The following is a 25,802-nucleotide window of genomic DNA, read 5'->3' on the forward strand; positions in this document are numbered from 1 at the left end:
AACAACTTTGGATCATTGTGTTGCTTTACCCCTTCCCAGTTAGAGTATTTGTTGTAAAAGGGACTGTAACAGCTGATAATCAAATAAAAACATTTAACCTATTTGCTTTAAAATACATTTTTAACAACTTATACTGGAAATATTATTACCTAGGTTTAGCTTATCTGGTTCCTAATAATGCCAGCCATTAGATAGTAAACATTTCTTTATACTATCTGTGTGTATGATAGAGACATTATATTCTAAACCTGCCTCATTAATGAGTTATTGTTACTTCAGGCTACATGCTTATTGATATAAATTAAAACTAATAAATAAAATATATAAATTATAAATATATAAATATGATATAAATTAATCCATCATTCAATGTGACTGTGTTGATAAAATTAAAAAAAAATGAAACTCATTTGATTTAATGAACTCTTTATCAATTCTGAATACAAGTCAATCAACCATAACAGAATTTTTACCGTTGTTTCTGATTGATGGAACAAATAACTTACTCTATAAATGATTCCATTTATGAGTGATCGAATGTATCTTTATTAGACTTTTTTTTAGTTAATTAGAAGTGTTTAGCAGTTGCACGTTTTCTATCCAAATAAATATGCTAATTTACAGCCTTCAAAGCAGATCTCAGCAAGACTATGTTTATTTATAAAATGGACACTAAGTTTTGTCATCTGTGTATACCAAAGAATCAAATGGTGTAATAGAAATTAGGTTTATAAAAAATAAAGCATGATTTATTTTTATATTGCAGAAGAGACATGGGGGTGATTTACTCAAGAAAAATAGGTTGTAGTGAAGGTGAATTATTAGGGACAAACATAGTGAAAGAATAATGGTGAATAGTCACTTTGGAAATACCCAATCACATGCAAGTGAATCTAAAAAAAACTGATTTTTTGCATGCATATGATTGGATGGTTGACATCAGCAGAGCTTCACCTCATTTATTAAACTAAGTGAAATATCTCTTGAGAGGGGGATAATCCACTTTGCTATGCAAACAGCCTATATTACTTTAGTAAATCAACCCCATAGTGTATATATTGTATAGTGTATACTTTCTTATCTTCCTGTGGATAAGTTTCTGTAGAATGTACACCGAGTTACGCATGTCTCGGTGCTGGAATGAATAAATTGCAATACACATAGGAAAAAAGTCAGGATTCCTGTAGAATCTTCTTAAGGACATTGCATCACTGGAGCAATGGTACATCTACATCTGCTGTAATTCACTATGTGACTGCAATAATGTGACTCACCTTTAAAGAGTGGACTTATTTTCCACACAGCTAAGGGCCCCAGGCTAGAGAACTGACCCAATGACAGCTCCATGAAGAAGAGGGGGATTCCACAGATGCCCAACATGATGAAGTATGGAATAAGAAAGGCCCCTGAAAAATAATTCATTTTTACTCATAGAAATCAAGTAAATCAATATTTTTAATACGATATACCAAGAAAACCAGAATTAACCCATAAATACATACACTTTAATGTTATGCGTATGTGAGGTTGTATCCCAGCATAGGTAAAACATGTTGTCATCATCCAGAAACTAGATTATTCCAAGTGAAATAATTTAGAGAGGTTATCCAATATACACTGAAATACTAAAGTCTGAAAATGTACTTACACTGTTAATATTGAATTAAAAGTAGCATCTAACATATATATATAATATATTTGCTTTATATATAATATATATATATCTAATATATATATATATAATATATTTGCTTTATATATGTGCATGCATATGCATGCTTAATATACTATATTTATGTATAAAATTATATACAGGTATTATATATTATTACTATATCCAGTAGTAAATTTTATATTATTCTCCTAATAGATACACTATTAACTAATTTATTGTGTGGATGAAACTAAACTAAAAGGCACAGTCCACTCACAGTGGAATTTATAAGTAATAAATTTAAATTTACAATACAAGTATACCCATTAGAGTTATGGTTGGGATAAACTAATAAAATATTCTTCCTAATTTAAAATACATTTTAAAAATCCACCAAGAGTGGTAGCCCCTCACAATGGCCACAGCAGACCCAGGGACTCAGTGCAGAGATCTCATAAATACCTCCAAGAGATCGAAAACAATTTCAAGTGTTTTTTTATCCCGCATCCACTCAAAGCTAAAGCATCACTTTTGGATTGACTGACTATTTTCTATTTACAGAAAGGAGTCTTCCAGGAGAGAAATAACTGTAGCCTCGCAGAACAGAAATCTTCGATTTTAAGAAAGGGTAATCTTGCTGAATAAGTGGCAAAGAAGTCAGATACCACTGAAAGTCAGTTTACTGCCCACTTGACCGCCAGGCACTCCCAATATACTACCGGAAAATTTTTTATTGAGCTCCTGTCAGTTTCTTGATTAGAAAAACTAAGGGAGGATCCTCTTCATCAATAACCTGGGACAGAACCACCCCAATCCTACACCTGAAGCATCAATTTGCACCACAAATTCTCGTGAAAAAGTTGGCACAGTGCAATTTTTAGATTCAGGAACACTTTTTCTGCATCCTCATTCAATTTAAGCATTACTGACTTGCGGCCCTTGGTCAGATCCGAAAGGGGGGCTGCTATGTTTGAAAAATTGGGAACAAATCGTTGTTAGTAGCTGACAAACCCTAAAAAGACTCGGACCTGTTTCTTGGTGAGAGGACGGGGCAGTTCTGAATTGCTTCCACCTTGTTCACCTGGGGTCTCACCAGTCCCCTACCCACAATGTATCCTAGGTACTTTGCCTCCTGAAACCCAACCAGCAGATCAAGTAATCCGCTAGGCCGCCGCCCGTATACCAATTCAAAAGGGGAAAATTCTGTAGAAGCCTGGGGATCTTCTCTAATGGCAAAGAGAATGGCTGGGGGTAGGCAGTCCTAATTTTTCCCATCTTTTTGTACCACCTTTTTCAACATTAATTTTAGTGTTTTATTGAACCTCTCTACCAGGCCATCTGTCTGCGGGTGGTAGACAAAGGTTTGCAACTGTTTAATGGTAAATAGCTTGCATACATCCGCCATTACTTTAGACATGAATGGAGTACCCTGGTCTGTGAGGATTTACCGGGGGAAACCTATCCGGGTGAACATGTTGAACAATTACCAAGCGATGGCCTTGGACGAGGTGTTTCTTAAAGGAATCGCTTCTGGATAGCAAGTTGCATAATCTAGAATCACTATGATGTGTTGATGCCCCCTAGCTGACTTTACCAGGGGCCCCACTATATCCATAGCTATTCGCTCAAAGGGAATTTCAATTATGGGTAATAGCACCAAGGGGATACAGAAATGTGCCATTGGCCCTGGTAGCTGGCACGTTGGGCTGGAAGCGCAGAACCATTTACCCTCTTCCCTAATTCCTGGCCACAAAAAACGGTCAGTGATACGGGCTTCCAATTTTTCAGCCCACAGGTGACCCCCTAATACCTCATTATGCGCCATTTCCAGAATCATCCTCCTATATTGCTGGGGTACAAGCAACTGTTCAACCCTCTGCTTGCAGATTCTGGTAACACAGTACAATAAATCTCCATTAACCGCAAAATGGGGAAATTTTTCCTCAACCCCGGGTTCTTGAGGCACTCCATCCACTATCATATTATGGTCCCTGACATTCACCAAAGTAGGGTCCCTCAACTGGGCAGTATAAATTTCCCCCTATTTACTTTTAAACCGGGATCGATGAGGCTGGAGGAAGATTCCCCCCATCATCTCCCGCCATAACCTAGAAAGGGAACACTCCCCCCCAGTATTAACCCCCAACCTTTCTTTTGGGGAAATTTCTCCATCAACATTTCCCCATTTCCCACCACGTGGGGCTGTACCAGAATCTTTCCCTGCCCAGTGATAGGGAGAGCATCCTCTACTCACTTATTAGGCATTTTTTTCTTCCCCCTCAAGTTCCAAAACGTCAGGTATGTCTTAGTATCACCATGTATACACATTACACGGCAGTGTTTTCCCCCAGATGTATCCTCGCCAACCACTTTAGCATGTACCAGAGTCACCGTGCTACCTGAGTCCAACAGGACCCTGCATTCAAATCTGTCTGGGCCTTTCTCGGGACTAGCATTACACACTCTAAGTGTAGAAAGACCTTCTTCGCAATCCTCCACACTGCATGGGTTCCTCTTGCAGGGGACATTGAGCCCTAATGTGGCCATAGGCTGAACACCGCCAGCACTGTACAGGGTCTCCTCTCCAAGGTGTGACATCTCAAGGTTGAAACTACAGCTGGAAAGACGTTGAACCTTTGGGTGTAGTCATATGGGTTCCGGGTTTCCTTCAGACAGCATTATTTCCTGGTGCGGGAGGCCTGGTTCTCCTGGAGGTGGCATTTTGGGGACAGTTTGATGACAACAGCTCCTCCAGGAGGGTGTATCGCTCCACATTTTCCACCAGCTGGTCTGCTGTTTTAGGGTCCCCATGGCTTACCTACCCCTGCAACTCTTTAGGCTGGGACTGCAGAAACTGGTTGACCACAAGGTGTTCCACTATTTGGGGACTGGTAAATGTCTCGGGCTGCAGCCACCTGTTAGCCAACTGTATGGGATCATGCATCTGGGACTGGGGGAATAGATCGATGCGGTATCTCTACTTAAACACCCGCTGCGCCCTGACTGTGGTAGTAACTCCCAGATGGGCAAGGATCTCTGCTTTGAGACTGTCATAATTTGAGGAGTCCCTTGGGTAAGGTCATAATAGGCCCTCTGTGGCTCCCCAGCCAAGAAAGGGGCGATGAGGCCAGCCCATTTATCTTGGGGCCACCCTTCCCTTTCAGCAGTCCTCTCAAATGTTAATAAAAAAGGTTTCAACATCATCTGTGGGTGTCAACTTTTGGAGAAAATGGCTGGCTCCCCTCATAGCCTGGCTGCTAAAGGCAACCCTCATGGTTTCTTGCCCCTCTGTTATCCGTTGCACAGTCTCAGCCAACATCCTTGATTGTGCCTCGGTGGAATCCCGTAAGGCCTCTGTCGTTTCCTGCTGGCTGGCCATGCTCCTCTGTAGCTGCACAGTGGCTAGTGCCAGTTGTTGCAGCAACTTCTCCATAGCAAAAATTTGGGAGCCTAGCCCTTTAAATGTCACTTTTCTTTTTTTAAAAAAACGAAAAACTTTTCCTGCAGTGCTGCTGCCGGCATCCTGCACCAGTTGTAAAGTCTGGGGATTAGCTCAAACTGCAGCCAGCGTGCTTTTCACCAAAAGGGTGTAACAAACACAAGTTTTTATTGGAATAACTAAAAAACAGCTTCTTTTCAGCAACTCAGGAAGGTATAAACAATAGAGAAAATGGCTTCCTTTAGCCTGGTGGTGTAAATGTCCATAGTCCATCAGAACATCCTCACGATAAGGATGAGTCCAATACAAGTCTCTCGTGAGGGTCCAATCCCCATTCTGGAGTTTCCATAGTCCATAAATCAATGAAGTCAAGTCAGCATCAACAGCAACACCACTTCTGAGCTTGATTCCCCACATGCTTGTTTGCAGGCCACTTCCTGCAATTCCACCTCCCTCTCCCTCTTGCACACCTGAGCCCTTATGGGATTCCCACCTTCCTGCTGGGCCGGTGCAAGTCCTGGTGTGTACTTAGATAGACTGAAGAGGCCTACCCAATCCTTCCCCTTCAGTCCAGAGTTCGGGTCCCATGACAACTAGGTAAAAACACAGCAACGTAGTAGCTTAACATAAAAATAAGCCCAAATTCCTTTCCCGACACACCAGTCTAAAAGGGCCATCAAGGATCCAACCCTGCGATCCAGTACAAACCCCATATGCAGCAAGTTGTGATCTTCTGTTTATTATAACACCTGTCTGACTCCTTTCTCTATTGGTTAGCATTATATACATTTTGGCTAATAATATGAACATCAATAATCCTTGGGTGCCCATGACCTTGATGCCGTTCCTTGGAGCACTTTTGGTAGGTACTAACCAGTACATATCAGAAAACCCCACCTGCCGTTTTGGAGATTCTCTGACTGAGTATTCTGGCCAGTAATCTATCCCAATTTGGCCCTTGTCAAAGTCACTTGACTATTTTTTCAACACAACCCCTTTAACCCCCCTAGCGGTAATCCTAAATCACACTCGGGATTACCGCTAGGGGCGTCCCCCGTCATCCTGCTGGCCCCCGCAGGTCTTGGGGAATCATCCTGCTTCTACGATCTCCAGCTGCGAAGTACAGAGACAATCTCCAGGGTTTCCCGGTGACGTTGGTGCGGGCAGAAGGATAGGCGGGAAATTCAAATAATTTTGTATAAGATTTATTACAAAATAGCTGTATGGAGTCCAATACAAAGAAATATTGATATAATATATATATATATATATATATTTATATTATATATGCTACTGTACACTTACATTACATGTTTAACTATTTTTGTAATATTTTTTTTTAAGTTGATTATTAAATTAATTAAATATTAGACATATTTCAGTGAGTAATGCATAAGAATATATAGTCTACAATGTAAAATAAATTTCCATGCAAAAAAAATGTAACGCTTTTTGCATGGAAATTTGGATGGAATTAGAATGCTAGGGAGGTTAGGAACCGACTCTTCACCTGCTGTCCAAGTTACCCTGTCCCATGACAGGTGCTATTGTAACAAAATATTTCATGATCTTCATTTCATCTGGCAGAGAATTCATTATGGCAGATCACTGTATGTTTTACTAACACCACAATTCAGCAGATAAACTATTATAAGATGGCCTGACTTTTTCAGGTCATACCAGTATTAAAATACAAATAATTTAACCATGTTGAACTGTGTGAAAATAGATAGCAGAATCAAAGGGCAAAGCTGAAGAGAGAAAGAGATAATATGCTGGCAGATAGTTTCAGATGTGTTAAGGAAAAGATGGTAGTGTCTGGTGTCTGTCAAATAATATCTAATCAGATTAGCCTGCAGTGTCAAAGAGCAAAAGCTGCTAAAAGTATGAAGAAAATAAAACTCAAAAATGAGGAAATGAACTTTAATATATATATAATTGTAATGGCTAACAGAAGTACATCATTACATTTTACTGTTAACCTTCTTTATTTAAAGCAAAACTTCAACTTTTATTATCCCCAGTTACTTACCAACCACCATGTCTAAAATCTGTCCCGTTTTTCTTGGGGTAAACCTTCTTCCTGGACTGAGCAGCTTTTGTAATGACGTGTGGTGTCAGTTCAGGAATAATGTGAGACCAGCCAGCGTGATGATGCACTGCCTAGGGGTGCATGTCAATGACAACCAGGGTATACATGAAAAGGCCAGAATGACAAAGTTTTAAATCTGCTCAAAGAGGGCTAAAACAGAACTAGAGTGTAAAACTGGTTGGTAGTAATTGGAAGGAGGTAATGAAAATAGTACAAAAAAAACATAATTTTTCTTGTTTATACCTTACTGTACAGATGCTCTGACTCTACTTGCACATCCCCTGATGAAGCCATCTGGCAAAACGCGTCGGGTTTGAGATTTGTGCGCTTTATGTACCTTTGTTGCAACACTTAGTCAGACAATTCTATACTTAGAAAGCAAGGCATATACCTATCAAAGGGACACCTTTACAGTCCAACTGTGATTTTACCATATTTGCTTTTCTCACACTGATGTAATGAAATATGTGTCACTCATGTTGTACTTTTTTGAAAAATACACCTTAATTTGCTGGCAAAAATCCCTGTCCCTTTTCTATTTGATTCATACCTTGTACAAAAAATCTAGTTAGGCCCCCTATATGCATAGGGGGTCAGATATGCAATCATACACACCAGAACACCTATAAGTATGTTATGGGAATTAAACAAAGATGTTGGCAGGCATTGAAGAGACAATAACCTCTGTAACAGGACTATTAACCAAGGAAATCAATTGTTCCCAAGAAAAGTTGCCCGGTGATTATATGCAGGGCAGGGTGGATCAGGAAAATTACATATCTATGGCTAATACTTGTCGATATATAGTTACATTTAAAAATACATTTAAATAATATTATACCATTCTAAATAGTTTGTAATAACATTTTTGTATATTTAGAAACAGCCATATTAACTTGATGTAAATCTTTCCTACTTAAGGTTTAGCCTGCGCTGGACCATTAAAGAACAATAGGGAATATTAACAAACCAAATTCCTCTGCTTAGTGCCTACAGAATTGCTTTTAGCCAGTACACTGTTTAAAGTGGACCCTCCATGGGTTACTTTTTCATGTTAACTGCATGTAGTAATTGGTAAGTGCAACAACTAAAAGGTATTTATTCCTTCCCACAATATTTCCTCCAACCATGCTTTTCTTTGGGAAAGGACAAAGCCATTTTTGTTCAAGCACCATGCAGGGTCAGCATCTACTTTCCGGACCAAGGATTTGATTTAGTTATCTTAATCTTGATGCCTGCTCAGGTCTTTGCCTCTACTGAAGTCTTTCACCTTGTGATTTGTGGTTAAAAAGTTACAATGTTGCAGCCTAATCATTAGTGGAAAGGGGACTGGGGAAATTGGTTCCTCCTTGTTTACCTAATCTGACCCTTCAAATTTTTCCCACTCTGTGGCCTTCTCTTGAGCCTAACTAAGGTCATTAAGGCCCATTTCAACCTTCTAGATTTTTCCAGTGCCAGTGGTAACAATAAGAAAATAGTGGTACCCAATCACTGTAAATTTCTAAACACAATAGGTGTTTTGTAAGGACATCGACATTCATGAGAACAATTTTTTCTCTCCATAGTAACATCAAAAATATCTGCAATGCATCAGCGATTGGCTTTGATCAGCATTTTGTAACTGCCTATCCAAACTGTCAAACTTTTCAGAAAATGTAGCATCTAAAGAGTGAAAAAATTGAAGAGCTGCAACTTTGTGAATATCAACCTCACGAAAATTTTTTAAAAAAAACAGTATTGGTATTAGACAGAACAAATACTGTCATTTCAGCTTGCATTTTTTTATTTTAAGAATAGCTGTACCAGTGCTACCTCACCCACTTCTTTTAGTTTACAATAAAACACAGATATAATCATTCTTATTTAGTCTTTTTCTTAAATGAAAATAATTTTTTAGCACCTTTTATTCTACAGTCATGTGATCAGTCATACCTCCAACAGCATTCTCTTTCCTATAGTAGTGGGCATGTCTACTTGGGCAGCCATTGAAATATACATAGAAGAGAGCTACCCAGACTGTGCTCCCCTCCTATTGAGTTACAGGAGGCGGCATCTCGCTTGATAGAGCTGCTGTCACTGCTGTCAAAACTATAGAGCTGGGCAGGAAAATTGGGGAAAAACAAATAGCCTCTTGTGGCTCCAAGCAACAGCCCAGAAATGTATTCTGATCATACCAAGATGGATCTGCCTCTGTCCTTGACTAAAAAAACATGGAAATTGGCAAGATCGCCAGGTATTTCACAAAGCATGAAGCGACAAAGCAATAAAAAGCCAGCTTGACATAAAACACTATCATTATAATACAAATACAAATGCAAAGTTCATTTATGAGTTGTCCATTTGGCCATCACAGACAGTAATCAAACACTTCTAGAATAACGGATTGCTGTCATGAGAGAGAATTATGATGTTTAGACATATCACAGTGACATTTTTTAGCAATTTCTAAGGCAAGTATATAAAGATAAATAAAAATACAGAAAGAAAGAAAATATATATTTTTTTAATTTTACCTGTTGACCTTTATAAAGCACATTTCAAATGTTTTACTACTTTTTTAAAAAGATTTTATTTTTTAAATAGATTTAAATAAACGTAATAAAAAATTAAAAAAAAAACAATGTTTATTCATAAGCAAGTTGCTTTAAAATAAGGGAAGCAACCAATCAAAGCCATTCTGTTCCTGATCTGACAATAATAAAGTGAACTCTGATTGGTTGCAATGGGTTACTAAACTCTACACTTTAAACTTCACCTTTTTAACCAAGAACTTAAAGGATATCATAATGAATGCGAACATTACCTCCTCCATTGGTGTATGCTCTGTATGGAAATCTCCAGACATTTCCCAAGCCAACACAGTATCCAATACATGATAGTAGAAAATCCAACTTTCCTGACCAGTTTCCTCTGTCTTCAAGGTATTCTATGTCCAGCTCTGCATCATCACGATCACTGGGGGTCATCAACAGGTCAGGAGTGATGGGCTATGGATAAAAGTTATTTTTTAAAACAGAACTTTAGCCAAAAACAGCAAAATGAAAATAAATAGCCAGTTTAAACATAAATTAGCCACAGTCACACTCAACTTAGAGATTCCCCAAGAGAAGTATTTTATTGCAACTAGAAGTCTGATAACAAGCATCAAGACCCCACTCACTTCCTCTCTCTCTCCCCCTCTACACACACACACACATTATATATATATATATATATATATATATATATATATTATATATTTTGAGCTGCCTAAAGCATAAATCCACTTTATTTCATGTTCTTATTCAACAGTAAAAGTTTTGAAATGACTGATTTGACACTCTAATATATATGTATCTATGGGGTGAAAAAGGGAGGGAGGTGGTGAGAATAATTATATATCAGGGATTCATTTTTTTGCCACCAGTGGTTCTCCTGTTATATGCTCTCCCTCTTTAGCAGCTATAAAAGTCACATCCACAGAGCTGCAGTTCTGATTTATTGCTTTTAAGTAAGAAATCGCACCAATCACACTAGACTGATATTTTGTTTGAAACACAGACAGGAAAGAAGATGCTATGCTTGAATTCCCATTGTGCATTTTGCAGGAAAAACAAAGCTGAAGGTACTGATACTAAATAAGGGTGCATTCTGCATAACCTGGAGTTTTTGAAAATAATAAGAAGTTCAGGTTAGTTGTCCTTCCCCCACCTTGTGAATGAAACTGAACAAATTATCTTCTCCCTTTACCTTTAACCTCCTGAGCGTTACACTGAGGTCTAGATTTCTGTACCAAAAGTAATCCACTGTTTTTCATGAATTTTTTTTTTTTAAATTGTAGACCTGTAACTTACAGAAATATGTCCGAACAGGGGTTCTAGTAGATATTATGAATATAAAAAATGTTTGAAACACACAATCATTTAAAAAAAAAAAAATATTTTTAATAAAATTAAAGGAGGGAAAAATCTCGGGGTTAACCATCCTTGCAATTTTTTTGTGCCCGAACGAAGGTCGGGCTTAACGGCAAGGTGGTTAAAACTACCTCTGATATCTTTCCTAAAAGTAAATCACCCAGTCATTAACCCTTCCACCCCACGGCCATGTTGTGTTAGTGTTACCATGACTCTGTACTCTTCTTCATTCCCAATATTCAGGACTTCTCCAGGTCCTGGTTTACTTATATAAACAAGACCTGAAAGCCCCGCTCTTCAAACTTTTCTACCCAACTTCCTCTCTCCATCACTGATTAGCCACAATTTTCTGTACCCATTATATACCATCTCCTAGACAAAGATTTCTCAACCAGGTTTCCTGCAGAGGTTGCATTGGATTTCTTCCATAAAGTGAATTTTGGTCACTTCACTTGACAACAATGATCTTTTTGGCTATCTGTATAGGTGGCAGGCTTCCTACTGGCCAGCAATGTAAGCAGCATTCTTCCTACTGACCACCAGACATAAGCACTGTGAGCTGTGGATGTAGGAATTATAAAGGGGTTCCCTGAAAATCTCAAAGTTTTTTCAATTTCAGTTTCAAACTGTCCTAGAACGTAAGCTCAATGGGACAGGTCCTCTTCATTCCTGTGGCATATGCATGTGATGTATGCATATTTATCATATGTAGCCCCAATATATTGCATTGTACTGTGTATTGTGTTGGGGCTTTACAAATAAAAGATAATACCAACAGAACCATAGCTTTAATTTTTCTGTTTTTTATTTTTTGTCATAAATTGCATTAACCTCCCTTACACTATACATGTGGATAATGTGACATACGTCTCCACATTAACTATCTGCCTCCTAGCAGCTTTTTATTATCAATTTATAGCTTGATTTGTGCTTCACTTGTTTTCCAGCCTCTCCTTGTTTCAGAAGTAAAAAAAAAAATTCTGCAGGGTAACTTCTGTCATTCTGCTTGTAGTCAGAGCTGGCTGGTGTCAGCTATGGAAAATGGAAAATTTCTTCTGCCGATTTCCTGTCACAGATTGCCAGGCTGCCCTTTTAACAGCAGGTTGTGCTACAACTGTGCAGTCGGCTGCTCTGTTTCCATGGAAACACAGAAATACTCCAACAGCTGATTTAACACGTGTTTATGTGTGAATGTATATTTATACAGAATGTACCGTATATATTCTCCTTCCACTCAATATGCTGATACCCCACCTACGCCCGGGGCCACAATCTATACATGTATTTATCTATCCATCCATAATCCTCATTATGTTTGCTTTGCCCATACCACCATTCCATTTCTAAATCACTCCTCTCACCCTGCCTCCTTCCATGATATACAATGATATAAATGTTTTCTCTCATTCTCCCAAAACCTATTCACTGCATGGTTCTAGGGTGCACCTCTTTTTATTTTTTAGCTAGTGACAGAACCACCCATTTTATTTACTACCTTCACTACCCAATGCATCATGGCACACCTGTGATTTGTAGCTGCTTGGATAATCATTTTATTCAGCTATAGCCGCAACTGTAGCCATCTTTAGAGAAAACAAGCAGAGAGATGTGTATCGGTTACAGATCTCTGCAAGAAAATCACAATTTCATCATATAAATACCATGCAGCATGGCACATATACAGTGTATTACAATACATTGCAGAAACATGCATTTATTGGCAGATTTTAGCTGTGTTTTTATGCATGTAAAGGTGTATACATAGCGTGACTAACATTAGGATTAATAATTTACATCCTCTGTATAAAGGACATCATTGTCAGGATCTTTTCTTATCTGTGTATATCTATGCTGCACATTTGGACTTCTTTTGCCCTGTAAACTGGTTCTAATTCTGTTCTTGTTCTATATACTCTATATAGATGCAATTACAAGTCAATTGTCGTATCTTTACAGAAATAGTTTTGTCCATTACGATCCCCTTATTAATGCATACAAACATAATGCAGATAAAAAAGACAAATACAAGCAGCATGATTTAAAGGATTAGCACATCCAAAAGTGATATTTAAGTAAAAAGTGGATCCTGGTCAGTTGAGTCTGCCCTGGCTTCCTATGTATCTTGGATACTCAATGTGATTTTTTGCCATAATTTTCAACTCCTGTCTCCTGCTCCTGTCCACCTTTAAATGCTCGGATTTGTAGTTGAATCAGGTTCCATCTTAAAGTAAGGGGAAGCTTTGACCTTTGCCTGGAGGAACGGTTCCTTTAAAATCCAGCTAAAGGTTGGGGAGCCCACCCCCCATACCATTCCTGGAAACCCACCAACTTGCATTTAATTTGTTAAAGAATTTTTTCTATTAGCATTTCTTTTTCTGGAGCCTTCTTGCCGGTCACCTGATATAAGTCCTTCATATTCTGCCCCAGTGTCTCCAGTGGTTGGTTTTATAGGCTGCAGAGAACACCATTCACCTATTATTATTACACAGTATTTATATAGCGCCAATATTTTAGAAAGTGCTTTACAAAGTCATGTCACTAACTGTCCCTCAATGGGGCTCACAATCTAATGTGTATTAGGTCAGTTTTGGAATATGGGAGGAAACCAGAGTACTTGAAAGAAACCCACACAAACATGGGGAGAACCTGCAAACTCCATGCAGATAGTGTTCTGGCCAAGATTCAAACCTGGGACCTAGCGCTGCAAAGGCCAGAGTGCTAACCTCTGAGCCACCATGCTGCCCACCTAAAGATGTAGGTGCTGTTTTTCTACTGTTCTGCCTTGAGCAAAAAAAGCTTTTATTGTTCAATCTGCAAAGCAAGTGGAGGTGCAAAACAAAGGAGGATACCAGGGCCAGTGCTGGAGCATGGAATGAATAAAATAAAAAAAATCCAAGCAAAGATGTATGAATTCAAGCACACACATACCACAAATATATTGGTGAGAGCTACAAAAACAGGGGATTCGTTTTTCCAGAATCTAACAAAACATAAATGTTAATTTTGGGCAGTCTGAGCCTTTTGTTAAAAAAAAACTTTCTCAGAAAAAATAAGAGCAAAGAGGAAGAAAAACTTACCTAAAATCTATTCATTAGGTATACACAGTTCTTATTTTAACTAATTTTGTTCTGTTCTTTATATGCTAAAAATACTAAAGTTTTAATTAATCACTAACAAGCCATCAACACATATGTACACAAAGAGAGATGACTAAACCACGGTGTTTCCTTTGTTAAAGTTATATTTATAGAAAGTGTAATTTCCCAAAACTTTTTTTTGTCATACAGAATGTCCCTCCTTACAAAAGGCAGTGAATTTAAATCAGTGCAATATATTGGATTGGACTTAGAATAACCCTAACATGATCTAGATAGATGTCTAGGGGCAGGTGGATGTTCAGGGGCCCACTTGTACAAGTAGGAGAGTAATCAATAAGCTCCTCTGTATACTGAAGAGCTTCCAATTTATACAGGGATAATAAAGGCTTTAGAAGGTAGAACAACTAAAGCTACGTACACACTTCCAATTATTATCGTTGGAAAACGAACGACGAACGATCCTGCACGATATCTACGAACGATCGTATAGCACCGATCCTGCACATAGAGATAACGACACGATCGTTCGTAGATATTGTACACACAATAGATACGATCGTTTGAACGATAGAGGAACTATGTGCACGACAGGAAAGTGAACGAACGTTCGTTCATTACGCATGCTCTGACCATGGACGATCAACGAACGACCGTACACACGAACGATGTTCAACGATCGTCGTCCAATCCGATCCGCCGGTCCGGTCGTTCGTTTCCAACGAGTTTCCTCGTTCGTCGGCGTCGTTGGTTACTTTTTTACGAACGATTTTTTGCCCAATCGATCGTTCGTCGTTCGATTGGAACGATAAAAATTGGAAGTGTGTACGCACCTTTAGTCTTTGAGGGTATATAAGGGTATCCTATTATATAGGATATATAATGAAAGTAGAGCTTACAAGCTATTAGGTATAGAGAGGAATGTTGGCAGTGGAGAGTTTATACTTTTTTTTAGGGTATAATGAATGATTTAAAAGATAGAAGAGCTTACATTCTATTAGAGAATAAGAGAAGAAAGATAAGATAAAAAAGTATACTTTATATTGAGGTATAAGGGAGTATATAGAGAAGCTTATAATCTATTAGAGTATATGGAAGGATACAGAGGGTAGAGGAGTTTACATTCTAATAGGATATAGGTTGAGGATATAGAAGGTGGAAGAGCCTACATCCTAACAGGGTAAAGGTGAAGATGCAGAAGGCAGAATATCTTACAGCATTTTAGGCTATACGGAAGCATACAAAAGATTATTATTAAACAGGATTTATATAGTGCCAACATTATACGCAGCGCTGTACATTAAATAGGGGTTGCAAATGACAGACAAATACAGACAGTGATAAAGGAGGAGAGGACCCTGCCCCAAAGGGCTTACAATCTAAGAGGTGGGGGAATTAACACAAAATAGGAGGGGAGATATGTAGTGGTGGGAAGTAGCTTCAAAAGACGGAAGAAGATGGGTAGGCATGTTTGAAAAAATGGGTTTTGAGTGCTCTTTTAAATTAGCAAAAAGTAGAAGCAAGCCGAGGAAGACCATTCCAGAGTGAAAAGGCAGCTCTAGAAAAGTCGTGGAGCCATGCGTGTAATGAGGTTATGAGTGAGGAAGTCAGTTGTAGGTCATCGGAGGACCAGAGAGCAGCTAGGGACAAGACCTGTCGAGGGATTTGAAGACAAAGCACAGGAGTTTAAATTTGATTCTAAGGTGAAAAGGAAGCCAGTGAAGAGAACTGCAAAGAAATGCAGCAGAAAAGGAGAGGTGGCAGGGATGGATGGGTCTGGCTGCAGCATTCATAATAAATTGTAGAGAAGAAAGTCGAGTTAGTGGAATACCAGAGAGGAGGATGTTACAGTAGTCCAGGTGAGAGCATGTACAGAGAGTTTGGTGGTCTCTGGGGACAGGTAGGGGCAGATTTTGGAGATGTTGCATAGGTGAAGGTGACGGGACCTGGAATTGTTCTAAATATGGGTGGTCTATGAGCGGCCAGAATCAAAGGTGATGCCAAGACAACATGCCTGAGGGGAGGGACGAATAACAGTTTAGTTTCAGGAATCGGTCAGACTTTGAGTGTCATCAGCATACAGATGGTACTGGTACATTAAGTCAAAGGAGCATATGAGACTGCTGAGAGAGGAGGTGTACAGAGAAAAGAGAACCGATCCATGTACTGGCCCTTGGGGAACACCAACAGGAACGGGAGTGGGAGAGGAGGAATTAGTAATAAAAGAAAGAAACTTGAGGCAGCTCGAAAACCAGACTGGAGAGGGTCAAAGAGAGAGTTGGAGCTCAGGTAATCAGTGGGTCTTTTGTAGACCAGACATTTAGGAAGCTTGGAAACATATGAGAGAAAGGAGATAGGATGGTAGCTACCTGTACAAAGTAGAGTGGGGTCTAGTAAGGGTTTCTCCAGGATAGAGAGAATTATGGCATGTTTGAAAGTGGAGAGGTAGATACCAGTAGAAAGGGAGAGGTTGAATAGTCCGGTTAGGACGGGGGCCAGGGTGGAGGGATGGGCATTGGGCACGGAGTAGATCAGAGGGAGATGGATTAAGCGGACAGGTAGTAGATGGAGATGATAGCAGAGAGGAAATCTAATCTACACCAACAGGGATGGGGGAGGCTAGTGATGACATACTGGTGAAAGGGGTGGATATGGTTGGACTGGCCCGGTGAGCAAAGACATCATGTCTGATTTTGTCAATTTTATCTCTAAAGTTGGTGTCAATGTCTTGGGCAGAGAATGTTGTTGTGGGGGGAGCAGGTGTGGGGTTTAGGAGGGAGTCAATTGTTGAGAAGAGGCTGCGTGGGTTGGAAGCTTGAGAGGAACTGACAGCAGAGAAATAATTTTGCTTGTAGACAGTGAGCTCAGTGTTAAAGTTTTGTAGCTTGGCTTTGAAGTCCATGAAGTCAACACTGAGGATGGATTTTCTCCACTTGTGCTCAGCTGCACGAACAGTCTTTTGTAGCTGTTTGGTGTGATTGTTGTGCCAGGGACAGGGGTTAGCGGGACAGGGGTAGTGGACGGTGGCAGGGGCAACTGTATCCAGAGCCAGAGAAAGAGCATGGTTGAACCAAGTGGTAGCTTTATCGGGGGATGGGATTTTAGAGAGGGTGGGGGTTAGGGACGTAAGGCAGTTTGAGAAAATGTTGTGGTCAAGGTTACTGATATCTCTCTACCATTGACCAGGTCTGGGATGTGGCAAAGGGGGGCAAGAGTTCGATAAGTTAAGGGTGATAGGGTTGTGATCAGAAAGGGGAAGTGGCAAGTTGCTAAGGATGGTGAGGTTGCAGAGTTTTGAAAATACCAGGTCTAAAGTGTGTCCAGCAATGTGTGTGGGGCTATTTATGTTATGTGTGAGTCCAAATGAGGAGGTAATGGAGAGCAGTTTGGCTGACGAAGGATGGTTGGGCTCATCCACTGCCACATTAAAGTCACCAAGGATGAGGGTGGGCAGGTCATGGGAAAGAATGTATGGGTGCCAGGAGGCAAAGTTATCCAAAAATTGTGATACTGGGCCAAGGGGGGGGGGGGGGCCTAGACAACAGCAACAATAAGGGGTAAGCGGCTGAAAAGACGGATGAAGTAGATTTCAAAAGAGGTGAAAATGGGAGAGGGCAGGGTAGAAAGGACTCTGTATGTACAGTTAGGTGAGAGAAGAAGACCCACGCCACCCCCTACTCTGTTGCCAGGTCTAGGAGAATGTGATTAAAAACCTAACATTTATTAGAGTATAAGAGGGGATATGTAAGTTAATAAAAGCAGAGGAACATATAACAATTAAACTTTATAATGTACAGCGCTGCGTAATATGTTGGTGCTATATAAATCCTGTTTAATAATAATAAATGGAAGGAATGTAGACAGTGAAAGTTTATACTAGGTTAAGAAAGTACTTTAGAAGAATATATGTTTGTAATTCTTATAAAGTAAAGTGGTAATTAGGGAGATTTCCTTGAGGTGAAAACATTTGTGTTATATTATCCTAATATAATACTTTGCCTTGGCCCCTGTTTAGTCTTAATCTAGCTCTGCAAAAAATATGCCCTTATACATGTGATACCTTGACTAACTAGATAGGATTTTTCCCCCATATAGGAGTATATAAGTAAACCTTACGTTTAATGTCTTCTTGTCCCTTTCAGTGTCATCACTAGTTCTGCAAACTATATGGCCAGTAAAAATGGTCAATGAGATGCAAAAAATTCATACATCAGTATACAAATTGCACAGACTTGAAAATAGACCAAGCTATAGAGTTTATTTGGCTCATTTTCAAGTCAGTGCTTTTGCGTAGTATTTTTCTACAAAAGTTTTTTGTTTTTTTTGTTTTTTTGGCATCTCATTGACCATATCATGTAGAATGCATACACTTATTGTTTTTTTATTCTGGGTTATACTTGGTTAATATAATGACAGGTATTCCAATTTATTTAAATATACTCTTGTGATCCACTACAAGTTTTCAGTGTGCCATCCACTTCATATGAATTACAACCAATTGTACCATTATATCTAAATAAAATGGAAAAGAAAAAAATCAATTTTTTTAAGGTACGTATCCAAACCCCCCAAAAAAGTCTAAATATTATTCGAAAATATAGAAAATCATCTTTTTAGCTCAGTTTAATGTTTTTACCTTGTTATGTATGCCTAGCTTTACTGTGCCTACCCATGTGCAAGACAAAGTCTCCAGCAAAAAAAAAAAAAAAAACAGGAGAATTTTCTCAGCCTTATATTGGTGAAACCTGTACAAGTGTTCTGCAAATATTCAGTTATTTACTGAAGTCATTATCAGTTACATGGATTATCTGTCATGCCACAAACATAAACATGACAATGCTTACCAACTTGTTGTACAATATTTGTTTACTATTGAAAATCGCTGAGTGGTTGCTGTGGTAACAGAGCAGGATGCCATTATTTCCTGCATATTGCAGGTCATAGAAAACAATACACAAATGGACTGCCTGGGGTAATTAGGAAAAAATAGAAGGCAATAAATATTTAACTGTGATAGAAACTATAGTAAGAAGAACAAAGGCAGACGTCACCGATTCCATTTTTATGTCCACAGGGGAGTGTGAAGCTTAATTAGGAATAAAGAGGAATCAAACCTCTTATGTTGTGCTTCAAAAATAATTAACGAGAAGAAAAGGGAAATCATACATTTTTATTTCTAAGGGCATGTAAACTCTTACAAAGAAAATCTTTCATTTGCTTCCCTGCTCCTTCCAAAACCTTTACTGTCTGCCAAAACCTTTACTGTCTGCTCTACCCAACACCCCTCAGCCCTTGCCCACAATGTTTTATACTGTTCTCTACTATACATTACAGATGGGAAAAATTTACAGTTTTCAGTTTGTCAAAATGTTGCAACAAAATGCATTGTAGTAAATTGTGCAGGTGATATTATTGTCCTTGCCTGACCTTCTGATCACACGCCTACTGTTTGTTAAAAAAGAATATTAGGGCATAAAGTAAATTTGTTATACAAACAAATATATTTGCTATGCCTCTGTTTGCATAACAAAAGACTTTGGATTGGCAAGGCAAGCAGTTAAGAAGTAGAATTAGTATTTGATTTTTTTTCATCATTTAATTACTAAAAAGATAGGGGAAAGGTTAAGCTAAAAATGTGCACCTTTTTCCATATTCCAAGTTAATATTTTTTTGCCTATTTTACTGTATTTTAATATATGATGTATTTTGCACACCTGGCAAAAAACACTTTTATGTAATATTGTTTTTTGGGAGGATTTTTTATGGTATTTTCTAACTATATCCCACATATTCATAATAACTGATCATCTACACTTTTGTTCAGTTTTAGATAGGGAAGGAAAATGTTTTCTGCTGTGTTCAGTTTTTAATAAAGTCTCTGTCCCAGTAGATTTCACCTCACCCCCTGTTCCCATGACAGAATAACGGGAAGACTCCCCATGGAGTTAGCTGCAGTAGCTAAAACACAATTTCAAATAAGGTGGAGAGGGAAGTGAAACATCTCTGGTTAGTATTGCTGTCCATGTATTCACGTTCCTAAAACACCCATCAGAGCAAATTCATTGTCCTGACACCCCAGTAACAGAAAAGAGAGTAAAATCTCCCTAATCAAGACACAGCTATAAAAACCTGACAAAGGTTCTAATAATTACCATTTTGTCCCAAAAAATAAAGCCAAAGATAAATGTAGAACCTTAGTAAAAGCTATTTACCTACAAAAGATATGTATAACTGTTTTTTCATTCTGACAGCACAGTCAGCCTGGTGACCTAAATTGTCTATAATGCAGCTGAAAAGGAGATGGGGCCAATATGCAGCAAATGAGGAACTCAGAGTCACGTGCCCAAGATGATCCCTGCTGACAGCTTGGTGGTTTTTGTAGTTCACCAGCCATTGCAGTCTTTATGAGTGTCACTGAATATTAGTATAACTGTATAGGCAATTGGTATTCAGCTTTTCTAATGCATTCCCATTGAATGCAGATCACTGGAACTGGTACCGCCAGTGGGGTTATGTGAGAATCAGGAACCAGTAAGGCCCTTTCCTAACCGTGGTGGAAAAACATGTGGTTGGCAAACACAGCAGTTAACATATTGGCACACAGTTGCAGCTGTGGCTGCAGACAGTGTCCAGTTCATCCAAAAGCCACCGCATGGTCAAAAGCAACTTGCTGCTTTCTTAAAGTGTGATCCGCCGCTGTGTGCAAAAAATAGTTCCCAACCACTAATATTCACTTCACTGCTGCTGTCCAGGGATTGCAATATTGACAGAAATGGTAGCTTGTCCAGCTTGTCTGATAAAAAATGTTTGTGATGAGTGAGAGATATTTTATATCAAAGAATATATAGTATGTATAGTGTATGTATGGTGAACTCACCATCCACCCTGCATCCACCCTTACCACCCCTCCATACAGTGTCATTTATCTAGGTCAGTCCTCGTTGATAGGCTGCAGGTGGCAGATGGGGTCACCACCTTTTATGAAAATTAAACAATAAAAGATAACACTGGCATCAAGTATAATTTTCACCACCTAGGAGAGTAAAATACTGACAAAGTTGGCAACTCTAGTAAATTTTAGTTGACCTTCTGTTTCCAGTCCCATGCATGCAGGACTGCACACTACTAAATTAGCTTTTATCACTGCAAGTCTAGTTATGCAGGTTGCCATCACCCACCTTCCCAACAAAAAATACACTAGGTGCTGATTTGTCCATATTGGTTATCATTTTTAAATATTTAATAAGGCTCCTTCTTAGACTTTTTAAAAACCCTACTATTGGTTGCTCCCCGGTGTCCCTATTCAACTCACAAGCACTTTGTTGGTTGGTTGTTGTGTGGTTGCTGCAATCCATCCAACTGTTTGCAAATGCGTTAAAAACCTGTTCCCAAATGGTTGGAAGCAGGTTTGAGTCTGAGTTAACCATTTATCAACATACAACCTGTAGGAGCCCTACATGTTTATACCTGTCTTTCCTACAGTTTATATTAAAATGATATTTCACATGATTACAAATCTCCAGCATGGGCTTCTGCAAGTCTAGATTGGTGTGGGTTATTGTCAGTGGGAGAAGTGTTGGTTTTATTTGGGGACATGATAGGTAATCATCATTCAGAGGGTGGTTGTTATTGTGCTGGGGAGGGTGTGACAGTGACAATATGCTGTATGTGGAAGACAGGATTTACAAATGTGACAAGAAGAAAGGGTGGGCAGGTGCTGATTGCTAGAAGAATCTCTCTATCTGTGCAGCAGCTATACAATGGCATTGCTGCCGTGTGCAAATGTAAGGAATACAATACGAATAAAGCAAGGTATTATCTTTATTTAAAGCCCTAACCTCATACTTACTGAATAATCTAAAGGTCATTAATTTTTTAAAGCCTATGAGGTCAGCAATGTATGGTGAATTACAATATCAGCAAGCTGTAAGCAGAAATCATACAGGATATGATGGCAATCACAGTTTTTCAAATGCTAGAGAGCTGAATGTTGGCTCCATCTTAAAAAGGAGGACAGAAGGAAGAATTTACATGCTTGCTTTGAAAAAGGTTGCCTTATATCTCCACCACCTAGTCCTCCATATAGTTTGTCACAATGGCAGCTTGTAAGGTGGTAGTGACTGAAGGGAACAACAGCTCTGCTCAAAGACAATGTGGGGTGATTTATTAAAGGAACATTACCTATTTACTTAGAAAAGAGAATTATGCTATGTGAAGGAATATTTCACTTAGCATAGCGAATGTGGTGATAAATCACTTTGCAAGGATTACCCAAACAGGATTTCTGCTTGCACATGACTGGAAGGTTGAAGTGAGCAGAGCTTCACCTCATTCAAAAATGTAAATGATAAAAATATTTTTCAAAGGGAAAATTCATATTGCTAAGCAAAGAGCCCAGATTCCTTAGTTCAACCCCATGCCTAAACTGTGACACTGCTCACACCCTAATGGAAAATAAGCCAAGCTGTTCTGCTTAGCAACCTCATTTCCACCACTTGTAATGTATTATTTCACGAACAATTGTAACCCCACTGTCTGATGTACAATACAAAGAACAGCTGATAACCAGAAGCAATGTAGTCCTATAAAAAGCAGCCATGTCCCTAAGAATCCATGTTTCCCTCCTAGAAACACTGACCAGATGACCTCCTATAAGGAAGCATTAACTGACCAGGACCTTCTGTTACAAACTCCTAACACATCTTTCATGTCATTTGGCATCATTTTATGGTGTAAGTTTACTTCTATTAATATCCACAAGAGTGATGATGCAGAACAGAAAGAAAACGGAATCTCATGCAGCAAGAGATCTGTGTTTGAACTGACAAAGATTTGGGTGTAAAATCAAAAAATACAGTTTACTTTGAGACGTATGAGCCGAATAATTTGGCTAAATCTAAAAAAGACCACAAATATTATTTTGACTAAACAATATCTATACCAACTGCCATGTAGCGTCACATCCTGAATGTAAAATATTCAATGGGTATCTAATAAGCCTTTAGACTAAAAAGGTGTGAGTAAATCTTAGGATTTTGCCCAATGGTAGCCAGAAACATGCTAATCAATGGTTGCTCTTGAGCTTGGCTGATGGCAGTTGAATTGTCCAACCCTTTCCTCCCAATCCCTATTGTTCCTGGGCTTCCTCTATCATTAACTGGATTTCATTCCTCTCAATAATTGAGGCTCAGAATCACATTGATGTTACCTAGGCAATCTGAATGGAAATGCAGCATGCCTAAGAGCGCCCACTCCACCAGACTGACATCTACCAATCAAGGCATTTTGATCTTTGTAGAACTCATCCCTAGAGCCAATTCCCTGCTTGCTTCACATTCAGAGGGTTTTATATTTATATATATATATATATATATATACACACACACACACATACATACATACACACAGATATATAAATATATATATATATTGTATGTTTTTTTCCCCATTTTTATCAGCCTTTGATTCTTTTAGTTTGTTCAATGGGCTCCATTGGTAAAATAATGTAAGCCTGATCCAAAATCCCCCTGCACAGTGATCTACTGTCAGCTGCAATCAACTATCATTCTACCCTGGCCATTTGACAGTTTCAGTAGGTTTGGTAGCCATTACTATTGACAGCCCAAATAGGCCTCTGTATCTAGGTTTTGAGACTGGGTGTTGAACTGGTTCCATCATTTTTAGGCATTTGATGCATTGTAAAGCACCTTTCAGTACCGCAAGGGAATTTGGTATTTTACAAGAACTCTAAAGTTTTGTATGCATGCTAGATATTTGTGGTCCAAGGCAATCATGATTGTCACAGGCAAAATCTTGTGTGTACCACGGTCATGTCATTTAAATTTCCATCACAGGGGATCTCTAAATGATTAACTGGGGATGACCACTGGCCTTACTCTGGCAGATTGATGAATGCTTGAAGATTGATGAATGATTGAACAGAGCAGCACTGTGTGTACAGCGTTCATCTGTTTTCTTGTCATTGGAAACAATCATGAAAGACATTTTCCGGCAACAGAAATCTGACATCCATGTGATGTCTGTATAGGGCTTTGGGCCTTGTTACACCTGACCATTTTACACCACGTGCATAATGTCATGCATTAACATGTACTGCATTAGGAAGTACATTTATTGGCTGCCAGTACACACAAAACACATAAAATGTGTGGTGTGTTCAAAGTAAGTCACTCAAAAACATATTACAGCGTGGTATTGCATGTTAAAAGGAGCATGTGACAGCAATGACATGTGAAAGTGGGCCTTAATGATGTTTATGGCATAGCCTATATACTTCTTTCAATCCTATTACTAATAATTTGTTCAATAATTGCTAGACACTCAAGGATACATAGATAGGTAGATAGAAAATTACATAGGTCTTGGATCAATAGGATTACTTATACATATTGCACAATGAGTGGGTGTATATATATATATATATAATATATATATATATATATATATATATATATATATACACATACATACATGCACACACACATAGAAAGATAATAAAAAAACAAAAATAATTGACAGTATAGATATTATACTCTTTCACGTGTAGGCTCTGTGTAGGGGTTAATCCAGAAGTCATTTCCCATACTGAGAAAATTATTTTTTTTTTTTTTCCTTTCACACACACAAGAGCCACTTGTATCTCCACTTTAGCTAAAAACACAAAGCAAAGATAAAAAAAAAACTGCACTGGCTTACACTACATCAAAAAACAACAATTTTCGCTTGATTTCTCTTTATCACCTCCGTAATATATGTCCCTAGACCAACTTCCCAATAAATCTGATCACATTACTCCCTCTGCTTTCTCTGGATAGTAATTTCATTCATTCTAAAGCCTTTCCCTAATTTCCTTTGCCAATTAGTTGAATTCCTGTGTAGAACCAGGAAACAATACAAAGGTGCCTGCTGTATTCTATTTGGAATCCTAGGGAAATAGTGTTTCCTAAATGAAGGATTCATAGATTTTGGGAATGCAGAGACCTTCTAGGCTATGTCTCCAGTCATAGGAAGCCTGGTACCTACCTGCTGCAGATGATGCTCTTGGTACCTCTTCATTCTGTTGCTTAGGGCTTTCCCTGTCTCCGTTTCGCTCCGTCAGATTCTGTGCCCACAGCTGGAAGATGAGGCCAGCTTGCTGGAGAGATGTTCTCGTTCACCCGCTCTCCCTTCTTCTCTCCCTCTCTCTCACACACTCAGGTGATTGGCAGAGAATGGCGATGAGTCTTTTCACTGTTAACCCCTCTTAGGAGATGAGCAAAGCAGACAGATTGGAACAAGGAGTTTGGAGTAGGGGGGTCTAAATAAACACAAACATTGATGTTAGAAAGCATTGCATGAATATGGATTTCTCAGATTTATTAACCTTCCTGCACTATGGAAATATTTCAGCAATGAAAGACAACCGTGATCATTAAGCCCTTGGCACAAATGAATCATTTGTAGCATAAACATAATATATTGTGGCTTTGGTTTTTAAAATCTAAACCCAAAAATCTACCGGTATACCCAGCAAAAATAGTAGATTTTTTAAATAATGATTAAAGCATTACCCAACCAGAATTCAGAATAATTTGATCAAAATCAGAATAATAAAAAGTCAATTTTAAAT

General features: G+C 38.7%; 1 protein-coding gene across 1 annotated transcript in view; it reads right to left on the minus strand.

Annotated features, from left to right (window-relative positions):
- The window catches only part of SLC6A7 (solute carrier family 6 member 7), a 62,486-nt gene extending 37,012 nt beyond the window's left edge, over nucleotides 1–25,474 (minus strand). Inside the window, exons 1-3 of the mRNA XM_072400561.1 lie at nucleotides 25,217–25,474; nucleotides 9,989–10,172; nucleotides 1,275–1,406 (exon numbers count right to left, since the gene is read on the minus strand). Coding sequence (XP_072256662.1) covers nucleotides 1,275–1,406; nucleotides 9,989–10,172; nucleotides 25,217–25,249 — 349 coding nt within the window. The 5' untranslated portion in view covers nucleotides 25,250–25,474. The remainder of the gene's footprint in view (nucleotides 1–1,274; nucleotides 1,407–9,988; nucleotides 10,173–25,216) is intronic.
- Nucleotides 25,475–25,802: the final 328 nt, after the last annotated feature.

This window comes from Pyxicephalus adspersus, chromosome 2 (assembly GCF_032062135.1).
Source record: "Pyxicephalus adspersus chromosome 2, UCB_Pads_2.0, whole genome shotgun sequence".
Classification (NCBI taxonomy): Eukaryota; Metazoa; Chordata; class Amphibia; order Anura; family Pyxicephalidae; genus Pyxicephalus; species Pyxicephalus adspersus.